This window comes from Ambystoma mexicanum, chromosome 6q (assembly GCF_040938575.1).
Source record: "Ambystoma mexicanum isolate Mex_15411 chromosome 6q, UKY_AmexF1_1, whole genome shotgun sequence".
Taxonomy (NCBI): domain Eukaryota; kingdom Metazoa; phylum Chordata; class Amphibia; order Caudata; family Ambystomatidae; genus Ambystoma; species Ambystoma mexicanum.
In genome coordinates, this window is record NC_090937.1 from 1,407,279,535 (window position 1) to 1,407,298,993 (window position 19,459).

General features: G+C 46.1%; 1 protein-coding gene across 2 annotated transcripts in view; it reads left to right on the plus strand.

Moving 5' to 3' along the window:
* Positions 1–18,687, plus strand: part of MFSD10 (major facilitator superfamily domain containing 10) — a 999,075-nt gene extending 980,388 nt beyond the window's left edge. Inside the window, exon 13 of one of the 2 annotated variants that reach the window (XM_069632064.1) lies at positions 17,538–17,880. In XM_069632064.1, coding sequence (XP_069488165.1) covers positions 17,538–17,644 — 107 coding nt within the window. In that variant the 3' untranslated portion in view covers positions 17,645–17,880. Of the gene's footprint in view, positions 1–17,537 lie in introns of both variants that reach the window. The other variant, XM_069632063.1, reaches the window with a different exon arrangement.
* The last annotated feature ends 772 nt before the right edge of the window (positions 18,688–19,459 follow it).

Genomic DNA, 19,459 nt, shown 5'->3' on the forward strand with positions numbered 1-19,459 from the left:
ACCACAACACACTGTCAGCACCCCAGCTCCCACTTCCACTTCTCCATAGATGTTACCTGTGTCAAGTCTTTCCTTAGTGAACAAACGTCAAGAGTCTTCGTTGGAAACACTGCAGCTGACCCCATCCCACTCCGCCTTGGTGTACCCCAAAGTTCTTGCATATCACCCACCCTCTAGAACACCTACACCAAACCTCTCTGACATACCTCGCTGTGCATCATCTACAGTAACTATCACAGGCAATCAGCCAAAAGACACTGCTACTGTAAATAGTGTTTACAGCTCCATCCAAAACTGGATGGCCACCCATAACCTATGCCTCAACGATGATAAAACTGAGCTACTCATTGTAGGCTCACTGCCCCCGCCTAAAGAACCTTGACACAGCCTACTCATCGATGGCATAGCATTACCAGTCCTCCAACAGGTCAAAACTTTGGGGGTCCATCTGGAGGCAGAACCAACTATTATTTAGCACATTAATGTCCGTGCATCATCCACAGCGTATTCCTCCAAACTCTACTCCCTAAGTAGACAATTGATTTCACCAAGTAACTGCCTAACGCTCGCAAGAGCTATTATACTTCTCAAATTGGACTACTGCAACACCCTACTTGAGGGGACTTCAGCAACCAACCTAGCAAGACTTTAGCTGCACAAAACAACGCTTTGCACCCAGCGCTGGAGCTTCAACGCTCTGACCACATCACAGCAATACATTGTGATGCCCACTGTCTGCCCATCAAAGCCCATATTGACTTTAAAACCTTGACTATTGTTCACTGATGCATTTACAATGAAGCTCCACTTTAACAACTGCATCTCCAAGAAACAGCAGGGGCGGGTTTTGTGATCATTTAACGCCATTTCGCTGGTCGCCTTTCGATTCAAATATGCCAGAGCAGGAGGTATTATCTTCCGTGTCGCTGCCCCCACCCTCTAGAACTACCTACCGCCTATCAGAAATGAACCCTCCTACCCAGCCTTCAAGAGACTTGTGAAACCTGACTGTTTGATATATATGATTAATCTATTCTTGTCCTAGACACTGTTTGATGTTTTTACTGCTTCCTATGTACAAATGCTGTGTCTGGACATTACATAAATGCTATAAATAAAAATAAACACAAGACAGAAGTATACGACCTATGCGAGGAGAGGCATGGACACCCTATTCCTCACAGAAACATGGTTATCAGACAACTACATAACCATAGCACACAAAGCCATACCGGACAATTTCAAATTAATACACACCAACAGAGAAAATCGCAAATGGCATACAAAAGAGCACATATGCGCCACAAAACTCCCCTCCCTCAATTGACATAGACCGCAAATCCCTCCTCATCAAGATAAAACTCAATGACCAAGCCAACATAGTGTTCCTCCTGATTTACAGACCACCATCTTACAACCCGAACTATGCAACGCAACTCACTGCTCCATCGCCAACCTCTCCGCCTTCCATGACAACTTAATTGTCCTGTGAGATTTCAACATCGAGTTTGAAAGTGAAAACGAAACCACAGCCAACTCACTCTGTGCCCTCCTGGATACACTCCACTTCAAGCAAATAGTAAACAGAGCCACCCCCAATGCCAGACACACCATGGATGCAATATTCTGCAGAGAAGGAATCTGTGCATCCACCCCACCGATACAATGGTATGGAGTGATCACTACCTGATGCCTTTCGCCATCAATCCTCAAACCTGCATTATGCCCGGAAAGACAATATCGCATCCCACAAGAAAAAGAAGCTGCAAGAACCTTCACCTGGAAGCCTAAGCAGACTTGCAGGAATCGAACATCACCGAGCTGAACAGACCAATCCCGGATTTTGTGGAAAAAATACTAAACACCTGGATCACCGGGGCCCTACACCAACTAGCACCCATAAAAACGTTCAAAGCTACAACAACCGCAAAGTGGAAAAATATGGAGAAACCATTACAACCAACCGGACAAAATAAAATACCCAAGACAACTCAGAATATACAAATCAGCAATCCTCAAAGCTAAAAAGTATACTATGCCGCAAGGATCCAATCGGCAACTAATCCACAAAAGGAAATCTATAGAATCGAAGAAATCACTGATTAAAAATGGAAAGCGCAGAAGACCTCCGCAACTACAGACTCCTGCCCTACCCGGCAAAAATACTGGAGAACTATGTATAGAAAATTCTATTCAACTACGTAGAAACTAACGGATTACTCGACGACTCGCAAGTTAGCTTCAGACCCGTGAGAGGAATAGATTCGGCACTCCTATCGATATGGGACGACTTAAAAATAAATGCAGACAATACCCAATCTGCCCTCGTACTACAAGATATATCAGCAGCGTTCAACACGATCAGACACACAATGCGAATAGAAAAAGAATGGAGGAACGCAGTGTAAAAGACTTTACCTTTAAAATTGCTAACATCCTTCCACACAGATTGAACTGAAAGAACCTACCTTCCGCCTTTTACATCAAACCCCAAAAACATCTCCCGCAGAGTGCCCCAAGCTCTAGCCTCTCTCCTCTCCAACATGTACATGCCCCCCTTGATGAAAATCATTTGGAATCACGGACTAACCAACTCCGCAGACGACACACAACTCATAGTCAAGATAGCCACCATCCAAGACCCAAGCAACACCCTCAACAATTGCCTCACCGACCTATACAGCTCGATGTCAACAAACCACCTCAAATTAAATCCAGACAGAATGGAAATAATGATCTCACCGCCAGAGGACAACGCAACAGACTCAACTGGACGGGCTACCGGGCATAGGAACCCAACCGGAGACATCAAACATGATAAAGAACATGGGAATACTAATGGACAACAGACTCCAACTGGAACCACAAGTCAACGTTTTTAGAAAGAAATGCTTCTACCTCCCAAGATTAATCAAAGGGATGTTGTTCTATCGCTCCTTCCAACACTTAACTCTCGCGATCATCCCCCTAGTGTTCTCTAGAATCAACTATGCAAACAACGCAACCTCTACCTTGGAATGCCAGAACAACTCGCCAAAAAACACCAATGCACCCAAAACACTGCAGCAAGGATACTCATGAGACTTAACTGAAGAGAGCACATCACTCCAGCTCTGAGAAGCCTACATTAGTTCCCAGTAAAAAAAATACAAAGACCTCTGCATTGCCCATAAAGTATTACACGTACAAAGAGCCGAATTCCTCCAGGCCAAGATCAACTGCTGTCAACCTGGAAGAGACCTACCTCCAAATCTAAACATAGGAATACGAAAACAGGAAATTCGGAGGAACCACATTCTCACACCGAATTGCTAATCTTTGCAAAGCAATGGCAAAGGAAATTGGGAGAATACAAAACTACCTCACTTTTAGAAAACAACTGAAATCTTTTCTGTTCAACTCCCACTGACCAGCACAAAATGGACACTACCAGTGACACCGTTCGGGACCAAAGAGAAAGCTGCCGACTACTAAACTTCCAATTCCTCTCCAGCATATGTCACATGATCTTCGGATCAGTCTAATCACCACCGAAACACACAACCCACTCGTACATCACAAAATTGTCTAAAACAATCACTAAACACTGCCCATCCGGATATAATGGCCCCAATGCGCGGAATCCAAACACACCTAGAAAGCTGACCCACACCAGACGCCAGGTCCTCCTGGTTCTTCAGACAACAGAAAAACAGAACTCACTAACCTACCCAACCTACTGATTTGCAGAACCATGTGAGCGAGTGGAGACCATACAAATGGTAACAGTGCGCAGTACAGACAAAATAATGCATTTCTTGTAGTGAGGAGGAAGCATTGTAGAACTCATTAGTGTTTTTGTTATATTTTTTTATTTTAATGCAATCCTAAATAAACGTATTTATGTATTTTCTTTTTTTAAAAACATTTTTTTATTAGTTTTCAAGCAGAAAAAAACATCAGCAGCTCGACTTCCACTTTTATGCCATGGTGAGTGCCCCTGCCATCATCATTATCACATAGACTTTCCATTCAGCTTTAGTGTATAGTTCCTCCAGGTGAACCCTGTTAGGCAGAATCCTGTGCAGTTCCCTTGGGGAACACTGCAAAAAGATTAAGACTAAAGGAGTAGCAGTAAACCCAATTGGTAGCAGTCTGCACCACCCAGATTTACCTGGTAGCTGTGGCTGAGCAGTCAGACTTCTCTCAAGAAGAGTAGGGCAGTATGCAGAGTATACACAATAGGGTCAAAACGCAGTAGAGCAAACACACACTGACCAGAGCTTTGTATAAAAAGTATATAATTATTTATTTAAAACACACTTTAGGCAATACACTAGCGCACTCAATGAAAAGTAATCTAAAACACAGTCAGGTAAGTATACACATCTCCCTTGATAACTATCAGACAAGTCAGGGTTAAAGCACAACTATTTGGTAAGACAGAAGTGAGCGCTTAACCTAGATGGCACTCCAATAGATTAGGTTAAAAAGGGAGAGAAAAGGCAGAGCATAAAATAAAACGGTTCCCAACACTTGAGAGTTCAGAGCAAGGGGAGAAAGGCAGGTTATACTGTAGAGCCAAAGTTCATAGGCCAGGCCCACTCTAAATGCAGTCAAGCGAAATGTGCCCAGGATCACACGGTTTAAAGTGCACTGTAAGTCTTTGCAGAGTGTTCAAAAGAGGTTGGGGTGAGTCAAAAGATATAGTTAGAAGGCCTGGAGCCAACCCAGTTTAGAAGCCAAGGATTTAAGGGTCACCTTTAGCAATCTGTAGAAAGGGAGGCCAGGCAGGACACAGTACCTTAAAGAGGAAGGAAGCTCCAGCGGGGGCAGTTGTTCCTGGCAGTGGTTGAAGTTCGTGGTACCAACCAGGAGAAGAAAAGATCTCGTCGAGGAGGAAACGTGGAGCCGTTGCACTGCACAGGGATGAAACCAGCCGCGGAGTTCCTGATGAAAAGGTGCAGTCCTTTTATTCGCGGTCAAAAGTGGTGAGCTTGGCTATCCGGCCGCCGGGGTGCTTGGCACGGGCGATTCGACCAAGTGACGTCTTTGGAAACTGGTTGGTCCTACCAGCTCAAAGGGAGAAGACTCTCCAGCAGAAGATCTTCTCTTGTCGTTGGAAAAGTTGTGAGTTCGTTGCAGCAGGGCTTCACCGGTGGTGTTGTCGGTTGCAGGTGGCTCAGCTTCTTCCCGCTTCGGATTCTTAGATCTTGTGGCGACTTCTGTGGTGCGTTTAAAATCAATGGGAAAATCCCACAGAGAATATTCCAGAGGAATATTTTGCGTGGTAACCACTGCCACCAGCCAGAAACTCGACGAGGGGGGACGGGACAGTGCCCCCTCGAAAACAGACCCAGGGGCAATCGAATTACCCCTTACCAGTACTTCCACAATATGATGGTTTGTACTGGTTCTGTTCACAATTTTGGACTAGTAAAGCCAATGGTGACTTTACATGCCCTGGGAGACAGTAGTCAGTCCCAGGGTATGGAGTCTATGTTTGGGGGTCACTGTGACACCCCTGTGGTACTGCAGTGAGGGTGCTGTGTACCACACATACAGGAAAACAGATGATACCCTGTGGAGTAAAAAGAAACCCCATAGCCCATAAGCACATAACAAGTCAAAGACATACCTCAAATCATGTCTAAGAGTGGGAGCAAAAGAGTCTCACTCTTAGCAGGAGAAAAAAACAAACCCCAAAAATCCAGCAAAGCTGCTGGGGGACTCACTAGGTTTGGGAAATTAGCCTTATAAGGGAATTCTCCCTAATAAACCCTCATCCCCAGCATAACCAGACCTCTATTCCCCCTGACTTTAATCCCCAGGATTGTCTCGAGCGCGCTGTAAATCATGTCCCAGAACTTTGATTTTCAGGCACTCCCACCAGATGTGGCCCCAGGTTCCCTCCCCTCCACATTGCCTCCAGCACATCTTTGAGACTGAGTCGTAGCTCTTGTGCAGCCTCACAGAGGTCAGGTGCCATTGCACCATCCGCTTCACCCACATTTCCTGTGTTGGAAGGGACCTAGTGAGTTTTGGGATATGTGTCCAGAGTTTGAGCCGCTTTGCCTCAATCGACTGTGCCGTTGAGTCCTCACACCTGTTCTTATATAGCATTACCCCGGCACCTCCCCTTGCTTTGCATGTTCCCGCTTTCCGTTGTTAAACTTTTCAAATTCAGGGCCATCGGTCTATAGGTGGCGCATGCCAAGGGATCCTTACCATGTTTAGGGAGCAAGACTACTTTTGATTCCTCCATTGCCTGGGTGATGGCTTCCGATCTCCCTATTGCATTGTAAAGGGCTACCATAAATGGGATTAGTGATTCCTTAAAGGCCTTACAGAATTGTGTGGGAAATCCATCCGGCCCTGGGGATTTGTTCATGGGTAGGGATAGGATGGCCCTCACCTTCTCTCCCATTTATCTCCCATTCTAGTTTCCTACTCTCCTGGCTGGTGATTTGTGTGAGCGGCCGTCTGCTTGTTAGATACACTTCCTGCTCCTCTGGTGCCCCCTCTGAGGTGTACAGATTGGAATTCCGAATTCCCTGATGATAGCATCCGTGTCTGTGCTCACCCCCCTCCCTCTGTCTGGATCTGCAAGATGGTGGTAGCTTTTTCTTCCCTTTCCAACATCCTCGCCAGTAACCTGTCTGCCCTGTTCGCTTTGACGTAGTACCTCTGAGAGCCAGTAAGAACCGTTCCACTTCCCGCACCATCTCCAGCTGTCCACGCACAGCCCTGTATTCCCTCTTAGTGCCTCTGCTCGCCCCACACCCTCATTCGGGACATTATCTGCTTCAGCCTCCCTTCTATGTTCTGCTCAACGCGCCAAATCGTCCTGTCCCGACTTGCTTTCAATGCTATGATCTTCCCCCCGATGGTTGCCTTGAACGCATCCCCCCTTGTCTGCTATGAGGTTTCTCCTTCCTTATTATCCCCGAAGTATTCTTCTATGCCTGTCCTTATTTCCTCCCTCAGGATTCAATCTTTCAGTAACTGGGCAGGGTATCGCCACACCCATACTCCCGGTGGTCCCCCTTTCCTCCTGATTTGTAGTGTAACGTGATCCGAGAGCACCATGGGTCCCACATCCATCCCTGTGACCCAGCCCAGTAAAGCCTGTGACGCCCAGGCGTAGTCTATCCTAGACGAGGAGCCATGCACGTGCGAGTAGTAGGTATATCCCTCTTTATCCCCCTCTCTTTCTATCGTCATACGTCCACTAAACTGAGCCCTTCCATTTTAGCCACCAGCTCTTTTGAGGGCCCACCTGTGTTCCATGCATCTTCCTGTCCTTGCTTGGGTCCCATGCTAAATGGAAGTACCTGGTATGTATTAGAGTACCCTTTGCAAATGTCTCTAGTCTATTCAGGATCCCCTGAAGGTAGTGGTCTTGGCCTTGGTTTGTGGTATATACCGTGGCTATAGTGTAGCCTTCGCCCTGTGCTTTAAGGTTCAGTGCTATATACCTCCCCAGGGTCTCCTCCATCCTCTCAATTACTAAGTCCAAATTGTTCCTGAGAGCTATCAAGACTCCTCCTTTTTTGGCCTTGTTGTTCCCCTGACATATCTGGTGGAATCCCCTTATTCGCACCCTGTCCCGAAGTTGGACGTGTCTCTTGAAGGGTTAAAATGTCTGGTTTTTCCTGGTATAGGTATCTCTCCAGATTTCCCCTTTTCATTGGGGAGTTTATGCCATTTATATTTATAGAGATGATCCTAAGCTGCTTTTCTCTCTCTCCATCATCCCTCAGGGTGAACAAGTCTTGCTGTGCTTGGGGCCACCCCTGTCTGAACCTCACCCGCTGTACCTGCCCCAAAAAACAACTCCCCAAAACTCCCCTTGCCAGCCTCTAGCCCTCCTCGAACCAAACCTCTCCCTTGAGAATTGAGCCTCTTTCCAGCCCCAGCGTGCACGCCTGCAAGTACCTCCATACCCTTTCCAAGATATCCTCTCCTCCATAGCCTCCCCCCCCCCCCAGGACCCTGTAGTATTCCCACGTTCAGTGCCCAGGCTTCTCCTTTCGTGGTTTGCCCCTGCTGTCCATTTCAACTTAGATTAACTTGAAGATTAAGTTTGTCCCCACACCCCCATGTTGCACTTGCTACATTAGGACTCTTTCCTTTGCTCTTTCAAGACGTCAGGCCTTTTAGTTGGGGTCGGTAGCCTCCCCTCTTGCCTTTCTTGCCATTGGCTGATGACCATTGCCAACTCTTTGGCGCAGGTTGACCCTTGCTCAGTTGGGCTTGGTTCCTCATTCTCGATGGCCAACAGTCTCGCTCCTTCCTTGTAGGATTCTAGCCTCCTCTGTTTACCCTGCCACTCGAAAATCACTCTGAGCGGGAAAGTCCACCTATATTTTGTCATTGTCCCTGAGAGCCCCCAAGATTGGGGCCATCTGCCTCCTCTTGATCAGCGTTACCTGAGCGAGATCCTGAAACAGGAGCATCTCTGACCCATTATTTGATATTTGGCTAACTCTCCTGGATGCCTGCAAAATGCTCTCCTTGGTTAGGGAGTCGTGAAATGCCACCAGCACATCCCTCAGTCTGGCTCCGGGCTCCATTCTCCTGGGCCCGACTCTGTGCACCCTATCTATACAGACCTCCTCCTGACCGTCCGCGTCCAGTAGATTTGCAAAGATACAGGAGGCCGCCCCTCTCAGTTCCTTGCTGACACCTCTTCTGGTAGGGCTTTAATTTGTATGTTAGATCTTCTGGATATGTTTTCTTGGTCATCTGCTTGAAGTTCGAAGTTGTGGGTCGCTGTGGCCAGTTCCATGAGGGCGCCTACCTTCCTGGTGTCGTCGGCCAAATCCTGAATCGCCCATTCGTTTGTGTCCACCCTCTCTTCGATCTTGCTCACATCCCTTTTGATGTCCTGAAGGGCCTCCTCTATGTCCTCCCTCGCCTTCTCCATCTGCCTCTGAACAGTATTTGTTATTTTTGTCCCCAAATTCTGTGAAGAACTGCTTGAGTAGCCCAGTGGTTACCACATCGCCCCCTGCCTCCTGCTTTGGGAGGTTGCCTTTTTCTGACTGGTCGCCATCTGCTTCCCCTTGCTGGGGAGCCCCTATCTTGTAGCCCCACATCTTTTGTAAATTGGAGTCCTGGAGCTTCCTGGCTCCCTTTGCTGCAGAGGAGGGCGTCCCTCCCCTTTGCCTTGGACATAATGGCCCAGTTCCTGAGCTTGAGACCTGTTCCCCTGGTGGATCTACAAAGCCTGTGGTCCGAGTCCCCTCTGTGTTACTGTTCGGTGTCCCCACTCCTTAGGGATCCGAATCTTATTGAGTACTTTGCAATTGCACCTTGGCTGTCCTGGACTCCTTTTCCTTGGCTCTCCTGTTGTCTTCCCCCGGGTTCTTTCTCTCCATGCGCCTTTGTTCCAACCCTGTGAGCCCCTCTGCCACTTAGCTGCTTGGCCTGCTGCTTCATATCCTTTTCCCTTGTCTTGGGCCTTGATTAGCTGATGCATCAGCCCAGCATGGGCGTTGAACCTGGCCTGCACTAGGCTCTCTTCCGTTGGCCCAGCAGCGTTGTGGGCGTCTGGCCATTATATTGTGATTGAATGACTGGGTTGTTGCCCGCCCTCCCCTGGCTCCGGAGTGTGTTCTTACCCAAATGTCATCTCCTGGTTCCAGCCTTTGAGGGGGTGCGGGGTGGCTCGCTTCTCCCTTCCCCCTATTCGGGTGCTCTCCCCCACTCCCCTCTCCTTCGTATCTCCCAACTTGCTTTCCACTTCGGAGGCCCGATCACTGGCTCCGCAGGGGAGTGTCCGCGCTCCCTGGTCCTCCAGGGAGAGGGGCCCTGCTCGCATTGTCCGCGGTGCGCCTTGGTGCCGGGCTCCTCCGCGGATGTCACCCCAACCAGAGCCCACGCCGGGCCCCCCTTGCTTGGCCCCACCACACTCCAAGATCAACTTTGCCGACCTGTCGCAGCTTCCAGCTCATTCTCCTCCCTCGGCTTCAGCTGCACCACTCGCCTTCCTCCGAGGGATGAGCCCCTCCTCTCCAGTCTTCTCTCTCCTCGCAGCAGAGGGGACCGGGTGCGTGTCTCCTCGCTGATCGATCTCTGGAGTCCTGATTCCCCCCGCTGAGTGTCACGGAGGCTGCTTGTCCCTTCGTTATTTATTGTCCTTGGAGGCAAATTGCCCAGTGCCCTATGCCTGGGGAGGGCTTTAGGCTGCTATGGCATCCTGATTGTGGTCCTGACGGTCGGAGGAGCATCGATCATGGTGCTCCCAGCTCGGCGGCCATCTTGGAATCCGTTTGTTTTTTCACAGTGTATCATGTACTGTGTACTTTACTGTGACTGTCTGAGTGTTATTGTACTTTGGTACCAGCCTGTCCCCTCTTCAGAATGAAAGATGATTTCTCTTCTTAGCGCTCATTAGAGGTAAGTAGGAAGCGAAGGGGGAAAGTGTAAGGTTTGTTTTGGGCGAGGCTGGGGATGTGGGGAGGCAACAGAGAGAGGTTACCTGTTGCCTCCCCACAATCAAGATGGTGCCACCTGGAGATGGGCATTCGGTGGCTGTGAACAGCGCACGGTACACAATGTATTTTCACCTGCTGTTCCAGCCATCTTATTAGTAGAGTGCTCTTCCCCAGGTGCGAATGGGGTATTGGAGTTATTATGGCAGCAAATGGACATGTGAGGCTGCCTTGCATATGGTTATTGACTGACATAAGACGGCATTATAAAGTAATCAGAAGCTGTGTTTTGCATATTAGTCCAGCACCTGCACAATGGTATTCTTTAACATGCTTATGAGGTATGCAGAACTGAGACCTTTGAAGCTCACTTGCCATATGATGGCATCATCTGCATGTGTGATGACGCACATTACGTGTGGCGACAATACCAAACTTAGTAAGCCTTCATATATCGTATAACATTTTATTGCTGAGGTAAGTGAAGCAGCACTTGGAATAGTATCGCATCACCTGCACGTATGAAGAAGTATTGTTTTTACTGTGGATTTCGCCTTATTTGGATTTTAAACTACATTTCTGAACAGATTCCTTTGTCACTTTCTGCAATGTCAATTCATAAAATGTCATTGGTGTCGCAATCCAATGTACTATGACCGTTTCAAATTTCACTCTTTTTACAATCTGTTTTCATGGATTTATTTTATCCTTTTGCTGTTTCCTATTATGGTAAGGCAGCATTTCCATTTGTCCTTCCACTACAGCTCCCCTAATTAACCCTTACTTATATGTTGTAGGGGCTCCTTGCCATCCAAGCAGGCGCTCCCTTGCTCCTCCAGAACCATCAAGGACCACATTGGCACCCTTTTTCCAGCTTTGGCTGATTGCTGCAATTACTGTTTAACTACTGGAACTTCCCCCTCTTCCCTCAAGCACTCCCTTGTGCACCCCCTCCCGAAAAAGCCTTCTGCTGATCCTTGCTGTCTGGCAAACTACCGCCCAATCTCTATCGCTCCTTTCCTGGACGAACTCCAAGAAAAGCTGGCCATCTCCCAGCCTACTCTCCACATTGAATCTGCTGGTTGTCTCCATGACCTTCAGTCTGGCTTCAGAGCAGCCAGAGGCACAGAAACTGCTCTCCTGAACACCCGTGAATATCAGCTCACTAATCTCTATTCTAGGGGTTTGGACAAACTATGGAACTTATAGGCGCTGGTAGGGTATGGTAGTCCTATATCCGTTGGTTAAGTAGAAATTATTGGTGAAGGATGAGGCAGATTAGTTTTGAATTTCGCACGTGATTTGTTTTATTTCTATTCGTTGAACCGCACTAATACAATTCTTAGTCAGTTTCAACACATGGATAGCTTTACACAGCCACAGCCGACGCGCGTTTCAACCTTAGTCTTTATCAAGGCTGGTGGTTTTGTGAATTGGTGGTGCAGTTATGTGGTGTACCCATTGTAGTGACAACAATGAAATCAATGCGTTATGTACATTTGCATTTGTTCAAGACACCCGTTAATATAGCATGTTACCAAATTTAGAAATCCCAAGTGTATTGTGACACCCATGTGAGGTGATTAGTCATGTGTTGGCAATAGGTGTTAGTGACATGTCAGTTAGTTATAACAACAATAACATATCCATATATACATAGGTCATGGAACGATAGGTTGGCAATTTCAATTTAGAGACAGACAAGGACATGGTACCAAGGAAAGAAGAAATGAGAGACGAATGTTAGTCAGTTAGGGGATTTATATAAAGGCAGTTATGCCCTGAGATAAACTGGGCAAGGAGGAGGTAAAGTGTCTTACCCTTTGAGTTGTATCATATGCTTCAAGAGAATGGTGTGCTGGTCCTACCCATGCTGGGGTGCCAGAGGACTGGATAGTCGAGCTAGAGAGAAAATACATATGGTTGAATGGGGGAGAAGTGAAAGACCATGGTAAGTTAGAGGTATTAATGAAAGATTTCTAGTAAACTCGTGACGGGGGGAGGCTTATATTAAGGGGGAAATGGGCCAGATCAGGTTAATTTGGTAAAGGAGGATTGGGAAGACTGTTGTTTGTATTGGCGAAGGGTTATAATGTGTAGGTGTTGGGAAGCGTATGTCAAGATGAGCGGCCGGGTGGGCGAGACGCGGTTGCGTGAGGAAATAGTGAAATGTCAGCAGCTAGTGTTTGGATGGAGCAAGCAAAATGGGTGCTGGCGATTTAGTAGTGCGGCCGGGTAAGAGAGGAAGGTGGTTGCGTGCGAAACAATGAATTGTCAGCAACTAGTGTTCGGATGGAGCGAGCTAAAAATGGGTGCTGGCGGTTATAATGCGGCCGGGTAAGAGAGACGCGGTTGCATGAGGAAATAGTGAAATGTCAGCAGCTAGTGTTTGGATGGCGTGAGCTGAAAATGGGTGCTGGCGGTTAATACTGTGGCCGGGTAAGAGAGACACGGCTGCATGGGGAGTAGTCTGCAGCTAGTGTTTGGAGAGCGAGCAAAATGGGTGCTGGCGTTGAGTAATGCGGCCGGGTAACAGAGGAACGCGGTTGCGTGCGAATTATGAATTCTCAGCAACTAGCGTTCGGACTGAGTGAACTAAATTGGATGCTGGCGGTTATAAAGCGGCCGGGTAAGAGAGACGCGGTTGCAGTGTTTGGATAGAGCGAGCTAAAATAGGTGCTGGCGGTTGATAATACAGGACCTAAGTTTGGCAGGGCTTACCTGTGCCGGCTGGCATGAATCAGCTATCTCGTCACGTTCGCTATCCTGATTAGTTGCAAATTGGCTTGACTTCCTGTTTATATGCAAGGTCTACTGCGGTTGGCTGCTCAAACGAGCGATTTGATTGGATGATTGATAAGGGCACAGGGATAGGCTTGTCAGTTAGGCTGATCAGAAGTGGTTTGGTCCTGTGTTGGCATGGACATGGTAAGGGAGAAGGGGGGGAGGTAGAGTGGAACACAATTGGGGGTGGAGGAATGATGAATAAGGCGGGCATAAAGTAGTCTCAATGTAAGTTTGGTGGGTGGATGCCGGTAAAATACCTGTAAAATGCATACACTACTTGTTAAGGAAGTTTAGCACATACGGACAGGCTATATTGGCTAGGGGCTTGTCCCAGGGGCCGGGAACGGCGCCTGAGCTGTGTGTGCCAGTGGCAAGTAGGATATAAAGAAACGGAGGTGATATTGTGTGGAGTATGTTACACATAGTAATGTGAGCTGGCAGGGGGGGTGATCAATACCGATTGATGGTGTAGCCATGGTAGGTTTGGTCATTACGTTATTGGATGTGTATGCTGGGTACAGCAGAAAAAATGTTTGAACCAATTAAGGTATGGCATCAAAATCAATTGGTTCAGTAGCGCATTGGTACATCAAACATTTACAGGAATACATGGAAGTCATGGTCACTGTTTAGGCCGAAGGTTACAGATCTGTATCGGCATATCAGTTTGGCTTCTTTTTGACGCAGTTGTAGTTCGCGGTTTCCACCTCTTATGTTGATAGGGATTTTCTCAAGGCCTGTGAAGATGATATCTCTATTCTAGCCTGCCTTCTGTCCTCATCATCTTTGATCTTCCCTCTGCTTTTGACCCAGTCAATCATGCCATCCTGATCAATCGTTTCAGTGAGAACCTGGGCATCATGGATCAGGACCTGGCTTGGTTGACCTCCCTCCTCCTGGACTGGCCCTCACAGGTCCATCTTGACTCCTTTCTCTCCACCACCTCTCTCTACATGTGGTGTTCCCCAGGGCTTCAACCTCTCACCCTGGCTCTTCAATGTCTACTTGGCCCCTTAGGCCCACCTTATATGTCTACCTTCTCTTCTAAATTTCAGCAGATTACACTCCACTCTCCTTCAGGCAACCCTCAGCCTCCTCTCCACTCGCGCTCATTCCTGTCTATCCATGATTCAGGAATGGTGTGCCACCAACAATCTCTGCCTTAATGCCAGTAAAACTGTGATCCTTCTCATTGGGACCCCTGCTTTCCCTCTCACTCTGGCTGCCCTTCTTGGGCCTGCTTCCATTGCCTTCCGGTGAGGCTAAAAACCTTGGTGTCATCTTTGACTCCACTCTCTCTCCTTCTCGCCTCACGTCACAGACCTTGCCAAGAAGGCCCACTACCAGCTGCACCTCCTCAGAGGTATTCTTCCTTTTCTAACTTTCCCCTAGAAGCACACTGTCTCCAGAGCCCTGGTTTTCTCTAGGCTGGCCTACTGCAACAGCCTGTTTCTCAATTGGCCGTCCTCTACGCTCCCCTCTATGCAACTAATCCATATCAGGAATGCAAGACTTGTCCTTGGCCTCAAGCCCAGGAACCGTATCTTTCCAGCCCTGGTACCCAAAGGCTGCAAGGATCGTGTTCAAGACCCTCTGCATCGTTGTTGAGGCTATCTGGGGCCAGGGCCCACATTATATCCAACTCTCTTCCTGAACACCTTCCTTCTTGAGCCCTTTGCTCACCCACCTCCAACTCTGAGGGTCAGATTCCTCTTCAGGCAGAGAGTGGGGGGTAGATCTCTCTCCTCTGCAGGTGCCTCACTCTCGAATGGCCTCCCTGCCGCTCACTCTTGAGCCGGACCACTTTAAGTTCAGGAAGGAGCTCAAGACCTTCCTTTTCACTTCTGTTTTCTCTCTCTCCCTTGCTGACCAATCTGTATGGTGCGCTGACTGGTTGCCTGGCTACCCTCAGAGTCTCACTGGTACCAGGCTCCCCCATGACCAGTAGCCCCTGAACGACCTACAGGCCTACTGCACACTTAGGGGCTGTGTCTGGAAACCTACAGTCCCCTGCCTCTTTGCACTTAACCAGAGCCGTGCTGCCCTGGCTACACTGCCTCAGAGGAATGCTGCCCGGATTGAACTTCCCCCTTCCGCCAAATTCATTTTTGAAATCTGGATTTTAGATTAATTTTCATCTAAAAGAAAAATCAAATGTTATGATTCATCCTGTTTGAGCATCAGCGCTTACATATGTTAAATAACATACAAATGAACCAGTACCCTTATTTTCCTCTATCTGCCACATATGACCGGGTTGACACCATATTTTCCTCTGACCCATCAGGTATTGTCTCAACCCTCACCTGGATCACATGCCTTCTCTGACAGAAACTAGCCTCTTTCATCCTATCCAAATTAATTGCCAATTCCTCCTCTATGTGCTTCCTCAAGGATTTTCCCCCTACGCCTTCTCAACATATAATTTCGCCCTTTTGCACAGCTTATCCAATCCTTCATCTATTTTTACGCTGATGATACATAAATCTTGATCAGACTTGACACATCCCCTGACAACACTGCTAGGACCCTTCACGTCATTTATCCACTGCTGAATGCAAAATAACTAGTTAAAACTCAACAGTGACAAAAAGTCCTTATCACCACTCACATCAACCAGCTGTGCCCTTCCGCCATCTGAATCACCTCTTTCGCCCCTGCCCTCAACCACCTCCCATGGCAACATTCTTGGTTTTTGCCTTGACACTGAAGTTTTGCTCCTGGCTCAAATAAATGCACTGGTTAGCACTTTCTTTATTGTACGTCACAAACTGTGACCAGTGCCCTTATCTTCTCTAGGATGGATTACAGGAACAGTGCTATTCCACTGCAGAGACCAGATTTCCCAAACAATGCTTCCCTGTCCACCACCTCCAAAGAGACTACCATGATCTGCCCGCCATTCCTCACTCTGCTTACCCAAAAACAGTGCTGCCCTTTCTCCACACGAAATGGAAACACTATGCCCGTCCCAGAAATATCTGCTTCTCTTCCAGGCTTGCATTGGCTACCTCTTCAACACGTTTTGAACTGGTAGCCATGGCTTTTGTTGCTCTTGCCACTAGACTGTGGAACCCGCTCCCACTTCAGCTTAGAACCATCACTAATCTTCTAACCTTCCAGAATCTCTGATCTCCTAATTCATGTCATGGCCAGGTGTATGATGTGCTCCATAATTGTTAGTAATAAATAGAAGTACATGTCTACGATTATTTATACTTTCAAAAAGTGTCATTGTTACCTATAATTTCAGTTGAAAGCTTCTGTTTTCTGCTTTTTATTATGGAACATTGATTTGGAACTGTGGTTTTAGGTTTTATTAAATGTTTTTACTTCTCTCAGTAAAATTCTAAATCTATTTGCATATGCTCAAAAGGGTTCGCCATCCAACCTAACCCTTTGAAGGGCTTATTTGGCAGAGCTTGAAGAATCCAGCTGAATAAGGCAGAGTCCTCCTGCATCTGTGGGGATGGACTCATGGACCTGGCTCAATCTTACGACCTTTTACTGTTGCAATATTTGCTTGAAGATCCCCCAACGTCCTCATGTCTGTGCATGAACTCATAGTACAGAGAGATATATGATGATACTTGGTCTTTGTTAAATATTTTTGAGGGATGAGATTCAGCAAAGCCTAGATTATATGCCTTATTTTTGCTGGTACACTCAAAACTGGCAACTCTGCAGTTATCCAGCATCCCCACAGAAGATCAGAATACTGTTCTCAGGATTCCATGCATCAGCAAAAAGTTTAGTTCAGTGTTTCATCACAGCGTTCCTGCACTGTCAGGACCCATTCAGAAAGAGACCAGGATAGGTACACAATGGTAGTTGCCATGCTTATGGTTTCATCTGCCACCTTTACAGTAAGGCTTTGAGTCCTGCTTTAAGTCTTTCATCCACGTTACCTTCAGATCGTAAGCCAAATCCCCTGGTTAAAATGCATTTTCTCTTTGCTGCTTAGCTTGGCACTGGAGGATGTTCAGTGCCTCGGATTATATATACCTTTATCGATAATACAAATACAGATTAATAGAGCTTTGTTATAAACAGAATGTTATTACATATTCAGCAACAAGGATATTTTTAAACTAATACAGTGCTACAAGTATTTGCTATATACCCTTGTATCGACTAATGCAAATTGGTTGTTCTGAATCTTATTGCTAGAGAGCATCAACAAAAAAACTATTGGTCAGTTGAATGTCAAGGATAGATAAAGGGGTGTGCAGTATCAATTTATTTTCTCCTAGTTTGTTAATAAATAAAATGTTTGCAAATTGTTCTTTCAAAATTCTCCTGCTGATCTTATTAATGTTGTCTTGTTTACAGTGTACTGGTTGGCAGGTCCGGAGCTCTGCTTCAGCGTTTGTTCTTTTTGTTTCCTGCTCCCATTGCTGCTCCTCGGCAGAATTAAACTGGAGACCAAGAATGAATGATAGACGCAGAGGGACACATTGGGGGATGTCTGTTACTGGACTTGATTCCAAAGAAATGCACAGTGCACCATTTACTATGCTCCATGTTCTTTGTGGCCATGAGGTGGAAAGTCTGGCGAGATAAACTGTGTGCCTTACCTTTGGATAATGTCTTCGTAAGGTCTGCCATCTACGTGTAGGATGACAATCTGGATCACTAACTTCACATGCATTACAGAATATTGGTGTTTGAACAATGCCTTAAAAGACCATTTCTGTGCAATGACTTGAAAAACACTTACCGTTTCCCAGTGGTGGCCTCCTTCAACTGATATTTTGTGATGTCTGTCTCTACATGACAGATGCATATGCTAGAACCGATGCCACTGATAATTGGGGTGAAGATGTTTTTCAAATGGAACTATGAATGCTTTTGTGTATGTTATCAGTTTTATTTCCACATATTTAGAAGTGGGCCAAAGACATGTATGCTAGAAGAATTTCCTTTTTTACCATCGTGCCCATTCATTTATTCAGAGGGATGTTGGAACAATGAAACTGCTCAGTAGAGATGGTGAAAGGTTTTTATGATTATTTGTTTAATTACCTTATTCCTCCAATGCACCTTTTGCCTCGTGCACATATCCTTTCGATGTGTCTATATCTATGGTTTGATTATGGCTGACTGGGGCTTTTAAACAGATGACATTTCTTCCATTCTAACCCCATTCTCTCAAATTTGTTTTACATTTTTATTTTTTTGTCTGGAACCCCTAGAATTTTAAAGGGCACAGTATAAATGGCACATAGATTTCCAATTTACTCCTGCATTTTACTGTCCCAGTATTAATATGATAAAGTGACATTTATTTTCTTCATAACCTGCTTCACTTACATTTTCCCTTTGCAAAATGACTATCTTCTCGAAAATCCCCCCGTTCCCTGTACAACATCGTTGTTAACACTAAATAATTATATGGGATGAGTCAGGGGATCTTTATGTATAAATCGTGTTTCTTTAGCATGCGTCATGAACACAAAGTACAGAAGGATAGAGTACCCTATTGGTGGTTTAGTGCCTTATTTCTTTTAGATTGTTTTAATGCCCACCTAATCAATTGTCAGGATAACACACCTACAAGCTTATCCTGTGTTACATATTGTGTTTTAATCTGTATAAAGAGAATACTCAATGTGTATGTGAATCTTCAGAATTGCCTACCTGTTTAGGCTTTGCTGGTTGAAGTGGCAGAAGCCATTCTCTACTAAGAAGCAAGATTAACTTGTTGAGTGCAGTGTAGGTGCCAGGCACTGAAAATATCGATTGGAACCTACAGAAATAGTGAATGTCAAAAGCAGCATTGTTCTGGGCATATGTAAGATTATTTTACTTGATGACCAAGACAATTTGTTCTACTGTATGATCGCATGTCAGAGATTGTCAGGTGGTTGCAAAGGATGAAAGCTCTTCTTTCCTAGCTCAGAGGTTGTCTAGGATATAGTTACAACACTGCAAGCCTTAATTGATCGAAGTCTTCAAAGGGTCAGCAAAAGTCCTATTAACAAACAGGTTATTTTTAATGGGCAATGAGTTAATGGTGAGGCAGATTACTAGTTTCCTCTGTAAAACAAATGTTTATTAAAATAATAGATTATGGTTTACATAGAAACCTTTACAACATGGCACATCAATGTAGGCGTATATATATATATATATATATATATATATATATATATATATATATAATATACACATATATATAAAAATCACTTCACAGAAGACACAACGTTATACATTTAAGAGATCAATATCACTTTTTACAACCTATCAAAAGC